Below are 9,353 nucleotides of genomic sequence, written 5' to 3'. Positions count from 1 at the left end.
TGTTTCATCATTTACTTGTTATCTGTTCTGAGGAAAAAGAAAAAGGATGGAAGAAAAAGAAAAAAATAGGGGAAAACAGAAGGGGGAAATAAATAAGAAAGAGAAATAAAGGTTTAAAAAAAGTAAAAATAAAAGTTAAAAAAAGTAAAAAGTAAAAAGAAGTCCTCCAAAAAGGAGCAGTAAATGTGCACTGCTAATCGACCAAAGCCCTGCCAAGCAAATCTTTTGTCAGATCATCTGCCCAAAATCAAAAGCCCGGACTCAGCAGGCCCCGTTACCGGCGGTTCTGCCTACGAAGCAGGAAAGGCAAAGCCCCGGTTCCCGCGGCTTTGTTACAAAGCCCTCGCGACACCAGCCCCGGCCCGGCCCCCCCCCGGCGGCCCCTATATAGGGGGGTGTCCAATGGTCTGTCCATCGCCGTTCTGCTCTGGCTCCCGCTCTTGGTCTTGGATAACAGCCAGCAGAAAATGTCTCAATACTCAGGAAAAGTAAGTAATGACCCAACCCTTCCCTTTCAGCCTGGGGCCACAGAGCCCGAGCATCCTCCGGGTGGAAGGAGTTGGTGAGGATAATAGAGCCAGCACAAGGTGGTGTGAGTGGTGGTCCCGGGAGCAAGTTTGGTAACGGGGATCGGGAGGGTGCAGCAGAACGAGCTGCATTTCGGGAGCTGAATTTCCTGTTTAAACATTCCTGCTGGAAATATGTGTGAGTGAGCACGAGGCGGCAAGAAGTGTCATAAATGCGGGACGCACTGCGTTCCCAGAAAAACAAATACGCTTCTTAGGAAAAAATGCCAGTGATGCCGTGCTCCTTAGCTGGAAAGCAGCTAAAATAACCCAAACCACCCTGAAATGATGCATCTGCAAGAGATTCCCATCTGCTTGGAATGGGAGTCCAGCCGTGTCCCTGCTCTTCAACGAGGGCCCTCTCTCCTCCCTTCCCCCAGATCACTTTCTACGAAGGCAGATGCTTCACAGGCAGGAAGCTGGACGTCTGTGGCAGCTGCAACAGCTTCCAGGACCAAGGTTTCCTCAACCGGGTCAACTCCATCTGCGTCCAGAGCGGAGCCTGGGTGTGCTTCGACCACCCCGACTTCCGAGGGCAGCAGTACATCCTGGAGCACGGCGAGTATCCCGACTTCTACCGCTGGAATGGGCGCAGCGACCACCTGGGCTCCTGCCGGCCCATCGGGATGGTGAGTGGGGTGATGCTGGCCTTGGCTCTCCCAGCCAGAGCATTGTTGGGTTTAGTTTATCCTGGTCACAGGAGCCCCACGAATAACTGCCATAAAAACGTGTGTTCTTTAGAAGTTGGGTGTCCCATTGGGCAGGAAGGAGTTTCCTGGGTGGGTTTGTCCCCGTTCAGAGCAGTCTGTGCAGGCCACAAAGCCAAGACATTTTCCTGTGTCCCCAGACAGGAGGAAGATACATCTTCCTCTCACAGTGAAACACAGTGCCTTTAAGAGGATGAGATATTCCCGTGGTTTTCCAGATGAGATGGCAAGGTCCTGCTGGTACCATGTGCTTTTCCTTTTAATGTAAGCTGCGGTGAGATATTCACGGGGGAATTCAGAAGGAGATTCATTGCCTAAGGCAAGTTTGAGCTGCAGCTGCTCCATCTCCCCACGCACCCAGAGGGGGAGAGGGCAGCCCAAAGGCTTTGCAACCAGACCATAGGGCTGCTCTTAGCAAATTTTAGTTGAATTCTCTGCTGCTGCAAACCACCCTCCGACCCTGGTAATCCTAAACTAAACCCATTATTTTCCCTTCCCTTTATCAAGCTTTTAAAAGCGATGGTTTAAATGGGAAGATTAAAAAGTAGCAAAGAGAAATTAGTATGGGTTGGGTCTTTCCATTGATTCTCCTGCCACTGAGGGCCTCTGGGGCAATGATGAGCCCAGCTGGAACTGGTGGGATTTCTCACTGGCCCTGAAACTGCTTTTGGCACAGCAGCAGGACTGTTTCAGGTCTTTAACATCATTCCTAAAGCACCTCCATGATCCATACGTGAAGGGATGCTCTGGCCCAGGCCCTGGACCCTGGCCAGCACAAGGATGTGCTCCTCCTTTCCTGGCCCAAGATTTCCCTGTGAGATGCCAGCGAGGGCTTGGAGGCGTTTGTGCAGCGCGGATTCCCGGAGGAATGTTTGCTCAGGCCCGGTGTCCGCTGGGCTGCTGCCGGCGGCTGCCTGCTGGGGGTTTGGCACGGCAGCCCGGCCTGCTTGTGTGCTGACGTTGTTTGTTTGAAAAATGCCTTTAGGTATTCTTTGAATTCGGCTTAAAAATATCCTTTGGGCTCACTCTGTCCCACATAGCTCTGCCACAGGCTGCAGAGATGTCCCCAGAGTAATTTGTGACACGTGACCACCAAGGGCTCACGCAGCAACGATGATGCTGGGAAAGTTTCCTTTTCTCGCCCGTTTTTATTTTCCTAAAAGAGAGGCACAACTTCTCTCATGAAGAACAGCAGCTATGGAGGCAATACAAATTAGTTTAGTATTATTCCCCTAAACATCTTTGCACACTCGGGATATGTTTCTTTTTTCCTGTTTGGGTGTGCAGAGCATCAAGGCTGCAGCTGATGCTGCACTTGGGATGGATGGTTTGTGGGGTGGGGGGATCTGCAGATGGATGAGGGAGGGGACGAGGGGCTGTGTGTGCCTGAGCACTGGCATCCCATGATGTGGTAGCGTGTGGACAGCAGTGCAAGAAGGTGCAGCCAGGCACAGGTTTGAGGGATTTTTGGCTGCTTTCATGGCTGGTGTGCTGGGAGGCAGCAGGAGTTTATGCGTGCTCTGTTCATGCTGGCACCAGTGGTCTTGGATTGCTCTTCACTTTCCCCTTCCAAAGCACCCTTCTGTCTCCCTCTTTATCTGATAAATGCCAGAGAAATAATTTGTTGTGCTTTTTTGGTGTTGCTGTTGACTCCAATCCCTTTGTCCCCAGCACGGCGAGCATTACAGGATCGAAATATTCGAGGGGAGCCATTTTAGGGGTCCCAGCCTGGAGCTGACAGAAGATTGCTCCTTCCTGCAGGGACAAGGCTGGGACAAGACCTGCATCAATGCCCTCAAAGTGTACGGCGACGGCGCGTAAGTAATTCCACGCGTCCTGGCATCAGCCACTGCCGTGCTCCCTGCCCAGGGTGCTGCAAGGGACAGGGGGCTGCAGACACTCCTCCCTCATGGAAAACCCTGCCAGTGCTGGGGACACTTGGAGAAAGCCTAAAAATGTTCGTTAAGCATTTGGTTAAAGGTGAATGTTGGTGCCTGCCCACTGTGAGCTGCTTCAAAGGGGTGTGGCTTCTGCAGGGTGGCAGCTAAGCACAAGTTACAAGAACTCTGAGACACCTTTTTAAGGTGTATGAACAAGAAGCCTAAAACCATCTCCCTCCCTCCCTCCCTCTCTCCCTTCATTCCTGCCTTCCTTCCTTCCTTCCTGCCTGCCTGCCTGCCTGCCTTCCACACCTCTTTCAACCCATGCTGAAGCTCTCAGGGGGTTGGATGCATGGCTCCAGGTGATGCAGGTCAGGGCTTTTGCTTTGCAAGAGGCCTCACCACACCTTTTCCTATGCTGGCAAAACTGAGGCAGCAGCACCTCCCCTTTCCATTAAACCCTGCCTGTGAAAGACAGGGCTGACAGTGCTGGTGATGCCCCGACTGAGGCTCAGCCCCACCCTCCTGCCCCTGCAGATGTTCCTGAAGGCCTGGCAGGATGTCAGTTTTGCATTTTCCTTGTGATGTTTGGTGGCAGTTTATATTTTCTCAATGGTGTTGGTCCTTCTTGTGGCTTTTTTTCCTCTTATTGTCAGACAAGTTGTTCTCTGTCTGTCTCCCCTTTCCTCTGAGCATTGTGTTTTCACTGCGAGCATGCCGGGAGCTGGGGAATGCCACGACACCTTCCCAGAGCCAGGCAGAGGGTGGCTGTGGGGCAGAGGGAAGCCCCTGCAGAGGAGGGAGCTCAGATACCTTGTTCTTCACCTGTTCTGGACTGGATGTTGTGCAGCTCACAGACACCTGGTGTGAGATGCTGGACCCTTTGTGTCCATTTTCTTTTCTAAGAATAGGGAAAAGTTGTTGCCATCAAGATATCCTGACAGCACCAAGTGTCCTGCAGCAGCCTCTCTGACCCAGCCAAGGCCTCTCCTCTTCCAAAAATCCAGGTTTATGATTAGGCAATGGTTATTATCATGGTTCATTATTATAATGGTTCATTAAGGAGCAGAGCTACCCAGTCCTGATGGGAAGAAATGGCTGGAGCCCACCAGGGACCCTGTTAGTGCTGAGCATTTGAGTACCAACACCACAAAGCCAACAGGGAGCCTCTGAGTACTCTGGCAAGAGCTTTAGGGCCAATTTACTGCTTGGGTCCCTGTAGCAGAGCCTGGAGCTTGAGAAATTGGGAAGCTGCCCAGAAACTTTCAAGCACTTGAATTTTTCAGATTGATTTTCCCCCTCACCTAGAAAATATATAAAGGGCACGAAGCTTGCTCTCCCTCACATGGGAGTCTGGATTGTTTGTGTTAACATTACAGGACTTCTCAAGGTCTATGAATAGTGAGAAAAAATTGGAAAAAATAAAGCACAGAGAGGAGCGTGGTGAGGAAACTCACGGAGGTTTGTAGCATTACATTCAGATCCTGAGAAGATCAGTGTTGGACATGCTGGGAAAGGACTGTAAAGGCAATTAAAGGCTGGACAATGCAGAGGGTCCTGCTGTCCTGGGCTGCAGGAGGATGGAGGGAAGAATGAGACACCACAGTAGAGAGGTGAGAGCAGGAAGAGAAAGGGACCTTATAGGAAGGTTCCTTATATAAAAGGACCTATAGCACCCCTTTTCTCCTTTGGATGGACCTTCTAAACCCAGGTGCCTCCAGAGGTGCTGCAGGTGTAGATGGTGCAGGGCATAACCTGGCAAAGCTGTCCCAGGACTCATCCTTGGATGTCTGGGGAGCAGAGGGGATGGGGTCAGTGGAGACAAAGGAAGATTCAGCCACAGTCTCCTTCTGTGATTTTCACCCTCAATTCCTACAACGCGACATCTGTTGGATACAGAAATATTTGTTTCCATTTCAAAATCCATGGCTGGTGTCATGCGCTGATAAAAAGTTGCTGCCTGCGCTTTGTGGAGGTGGTTGTGCCCGCGGGAAGTGATGATGGATCATCTGGAAACATGGCAATGGAGACAAACATCACCCTTGGCATGGTGCATGGTGAGCCTGAGGGGGTCCAGCACTTTCCCTTCTGCCTTTCTGCCTTTCTGGGCTGGGCAGTTGCTACCCCCCCATCCAGAAAGGGTGATGGTGAAGCTGTTCAAGGCACATTGGCAATGAGTTGCTATTTCGGAGCAGTTCTGAGGTGTCACCGCCTCCTCGGAAGCTGTTGCAGGTTTGTGGTGAGTGGCTTCGCCCATCCCACAGGCAGAGCCAGCTCCAGTTTCACATATGGTATCATCTGATTTTAGATGAAGATGTGGGGTTCTTGTCCTCCTTTGTGCCTCAGCCACTCCACAGAGGACGGCCTAGAAATTGCAATTTTAAAAAGCTGAATTTGTTTTGTGGCCCAGGAGAGAACACCCCAAAAAAAAGCTTTTCTATGCTACAGCGGAATAACTTGAAGGAATCAGACCAACCATTTATTCTGCTGAAGCATTCATGAGTGTTCTGCAGTCAGGTTATGGAATAGAAAGCAGAACACGCATCCAAATGCTGCTGCCCAATGAACATCACACATTTCTCAAAAAAGGTGATACCTGCCCGTGGCACTGCTCAAGTCCTACATGGAGAATAAGTGACTTTGAGCTCCACTGAAAGCCTCCTGCTTGGTTCAGGCTGATGCTACAGCATTCCCCTCCTCAGTTTTCAGCTTCAGCAGCCAGTGTTGGCTTATAGAGTTTGAGTTGGTTCCATGAGCATTTTATTCCCATGTCCGCTGGGATTATGTGCTAATGAAACACAGCCCTGAGATGTTTGAGGGCTGTGTGCTATGTGCCTGGATCAGCTCTCCCATGCTGGGCTTGAGGACAAGATCATCTCTTTTTTTTTTTTTTTTCTGTGCTCCTGACTGACTTGATTTCCCCTCTTGCTGATGGTCTCAGAGAACGTAAATTTCAGGCAATAAAGGAACAGCTAAGTAAGCCATACAGTCCTTCACTCATCACCTTGCACTGCCAGCACACTTCACTCCCATCTTTCTGCTATTCCTTTTATTCCTTTGGTTTTTGAGGGTTTTTTTCAGCCTTCCCCTAAGTAGAGGGAAAAGTCAGTGGGGGTTCTTATCACCACATCAGGTCACTCAGCCTGCTTCTATCTACACCAAAGCCTGCCCTATTCCCTCCACGGAATGGTGCAGACACATCAACCGTGTGTCTGGAAAGAAATCTTGGGAAAGCAAGACAGTGAGAGACTGCTCTTCCCCCTGCTCTATTCCTCAGGGTCCACCTGTTGTTGAAAGATGTCCTAGAGCAGAAGAGCTGAAAAGAAAATGGAGGAAAATTTTATAAATTGTTGTTACTAAACTGAGGACGCTTTCTGTCACTGCACACCGGGTTATGCGGTGGGGGTACACTACACTCACAGCTGAGCAGTGGGCAGCCTTCCCCACGTGCTGCAAAGGGAGCATCAAAGCAAAAGGCTGAGGATGACTTTGTAATTCCAGTTTGGATATAAACTGGCTGCAACATGTGCCAGAGAACGAGGCTGTTTGTTTGCAGGAACCACGTGTCAGTGATGCCATGCACAGGGCTCTGATACTGCAGGATGCTCTTTCACAAAACCAAGGCACAGGATTCTGTGCTGGTATCCACATGTTGGTCCTGCACGGGGATCTGGGAGAAGGGACCACCACAGTCCCACCTCATGTCCTCTCAGAAACACAAAACAAATATGTCAAAGAACCTGTAAGGTGCCTTGGACAAATACCCCAAACTTTTTTTGTTTTGTTTTTTAAATAATGCTCGTGGGTGGCTGGCTTTATAAACAATTTTTCCTAAGCCTCCAGCTTTTTGCTTTGGGTTAGACTGATCTGAGTTCACCAGCTGTTGTCTGACCCTTAAGGCCCAGCAGTTGTTGACCCCTCCAGTTCTTGAAGAATTTTCTCCCTGGAAATCCCACATACAGTAGGTCCCAACCCCAATGTCCCAGCTGAATTCCTGCAAAGACAGACCACAGAAACCAAATGATTTGGAGGATTGCATTTCTGCTTTGCTGTCATTGCTGAGCACATAGATGGGAAAAGCAGCAGAGATCCTCATAAAATCTTAAAAAATATGGGGACGAGAGGAAAGAGGCAGAGATGAGCAGCTCAGCAATGACAGGGTGATAACCTGACTGTAAAACTGTCACAGCAATGGCAAAATTTGGTTAAGAAGCATGGGAAACTCACATAAAGGACAGGGGTGACACTTGTGGCCACAGTAAGATCATGTGAAGTGAAGGAAGAGAAAAGCAGCAAAATTGTCCTTCTTGCCCATCAGAATTGCTCCTGACTTGGCCTTCAAATGGAGAAAGACATGTCACAAGCCAGGGCGATGGAGAACGATGTAGGCAAGCCAGGTGAAGAAGTCAGGCATGCCAAAGTCACCAAGGTTATTGCATGTTCTATACATTTGACTGCATTCCAAGGGAAAGTTGTCATTAACTCTGGATGTAGAGATAAAGACAACCAAGCCAAGCCCTGCTCTCTGTTGGAAAGCATCAAAGACGCCATTAAGAATTATTAACAAAGAGAGAAATTACTAAATATGGTTCCCATCATAGCTAATGAATCAAAGAGGCAAAACATCCATCAAGCATTGTATGTTTCTCCTTACAGTCCCTAAAACAGGGGTTTATGCAGGGGCTGAGGGGACTCACGTCCTTCTTTAGCTCTATCAAATGCTATTAAATTGTTTCTGTTGCACATGGTGAAGCTCAGAGAGATCCATTCCTACAGTAACGCAAAGCAAGGAGCCCTTGGGCCTAGGTTTTATTGCTGGTGTAACCCAAAACATCTTCCAAAGGCAAGGTCCAGTTTGGCTTTGGGTATTTGCCAGGCCACACTGGGGGGAGTGGAGGGCAGCGCCCACAGTGAACTCCACCAGGAGCATTCCCATGCGTGGGGTGGGGCTGGGAATCAGGCCCTGTGGTTTGCAGTGCAGCAGTGCCAAAATGCAGCCCCTTGCAGTGGCCGCTTTGCAGGAGCAGGGTGCTGGGGCCCAGGTGACCCCCCCTTTGTGCCCAGGTGGGTGCTGTACGAGGAGCCCAACTACCGAGGCCGCATGTACGTGGTGGAGCGCGGCGAGTTCAGCAGCTTCAACGAGTGGCAGGCGCGCAGCGCCAGCGTCCAGTCCATCAGGAGAGTCGTCAACTACTTCTAGCTGAGCTTTCACCCTGCCAGCCATGGCCCGCTGAGACTGAGCATCGCCCTCCTCCCCACTCACTGACCCCTGGAATAAATTGTTAAACACCAGCCGTTGGCTCTAAGCATTATTTTTCCATAACTAACATGAGTTTATGGCAGAAGAAACTCATAATCTTTCTAAGCTTGATTTACATGTGAGTTTGCATTCCTATTCTGCAGTGGTTTATAAGGAGGACATGGGAGGATGGGCCAGAACTGGTGGTGACACGCAGATCCAGGAACACGCCAGCCGCTGAGGTTGTACTCTGACACATGTTCCCTCTGCCCCGACCAGGGCCACCATGTGATGGCCCCAGCTGACTCCTAGTGCCTGGAGAGGGCCACGTGGATGCACACATGGGTGGGGAGCACAGAGCAGAGCCATTGGGAGCCATGTGAGGACACACACGAGGATGATAGCAGGAGCTGAGCGATTTGTGGGTTCTGTCTGAGCATGACATGCTGGTCTTGATAAAAAGGTGAAAGCCACCATTCATTCTGATTTACTTTAACTTTAGATCAGTACACATTAAAATATATATATTAAAAAAACCCCAAGCCTGAAGGCACAAAACCTGAGCAATCTTTTCTTTGTTCCTAACCCTTTACAACAATGACATTTTGAGGGATCAGCAGCAGATCAAAACAGCCAATGCACTGCCATTTATTTCACAACCCTCTTCCCATCATTCTGCCCCTTCCTGGTCCATCCCAGTTGTTCCGGTGCCCCTGAACCGCATTCCATGGTTGGCAGTTGGGATGGGAACCACTCTGCCCCTTCACCTATGGACCGTCCACTACAGCCTGGGCTTCCCCTGTCATGCAGCCCCCAACAGTGCAGTAGCCTCCCTTCTGTGAAATCATCATCTGCGCTCAGCATGAGCATCAGGGTGTTTCTGGCTGTTTCAGAAAGGGGTAATTTTATTCTCTTCACTCTGTTACTCTATTAGCTGCTAAGCCTTGGCTGTCTGATGGAT

At 49.9% G+C, this 9,353-nt stretch overlaps 1 protein-coding gene across 4 annotated transcripts; it reads left to right on the top strand.

Annotated features, from left to right (window-relative positions):
• Nucleotides 1-301: 301 nt before the first annotated feature.
• CRYGN (crystallin gamma N) lies at nt 302-8,445 on the top strand. 4 transcript variants are annotated; one of them, XM_038127272.1, is made up of 5 exons: nt 302-488; nt 947-1,195; nt 2,945-3,090; nt 5,053-5,210; nt 8,218-8,445. In XM_038127272.1, exons 1-5 carry the CDS (start codon nt 468-470, stop codon nt 8,355-8,357), a joined length of 714 nt encoding a protein of 237 aa, XP_037983200.1. In that variant the 5' UTR covers nt 302-467; the 3' UTR covers nt 8,358-8,445. The 4 variants fall into 4 exon arrangements, with proteins under 4 accessions (XP_037983200.1, XP_037983201.1, XP_037983197.1 ...); XM_038127269.1 differs by having other exon boundaries at nt 340-488; nt 5,107-5,210; XM_038127271.1 differs by lacking the exon at nt 302-488 and adding an exon at nt 536-587.
• The last annotated feature ends 908 nt before the right edge of the window (nt 8,446-9,353 follow it).

The sequence above is a fragment of the Motacilla alba genome, chromosome 2, assembly GCF_015832195.1.
Source record: "Motacilla alba alba isolate MOTALB_02 chromosome 2, Motacilla_alba_V1.0_pri, whole genome shotgun sequence".
Taxonomy (NCBI): Eukaryota; Metazoa; Chordata; class Aves; order Passeriformes; family Motacillidae; genus Motacilla; species Motacilla alba.
This window is presented reverse-complemented; position numbering and strand designations above follow the sequence as displayed.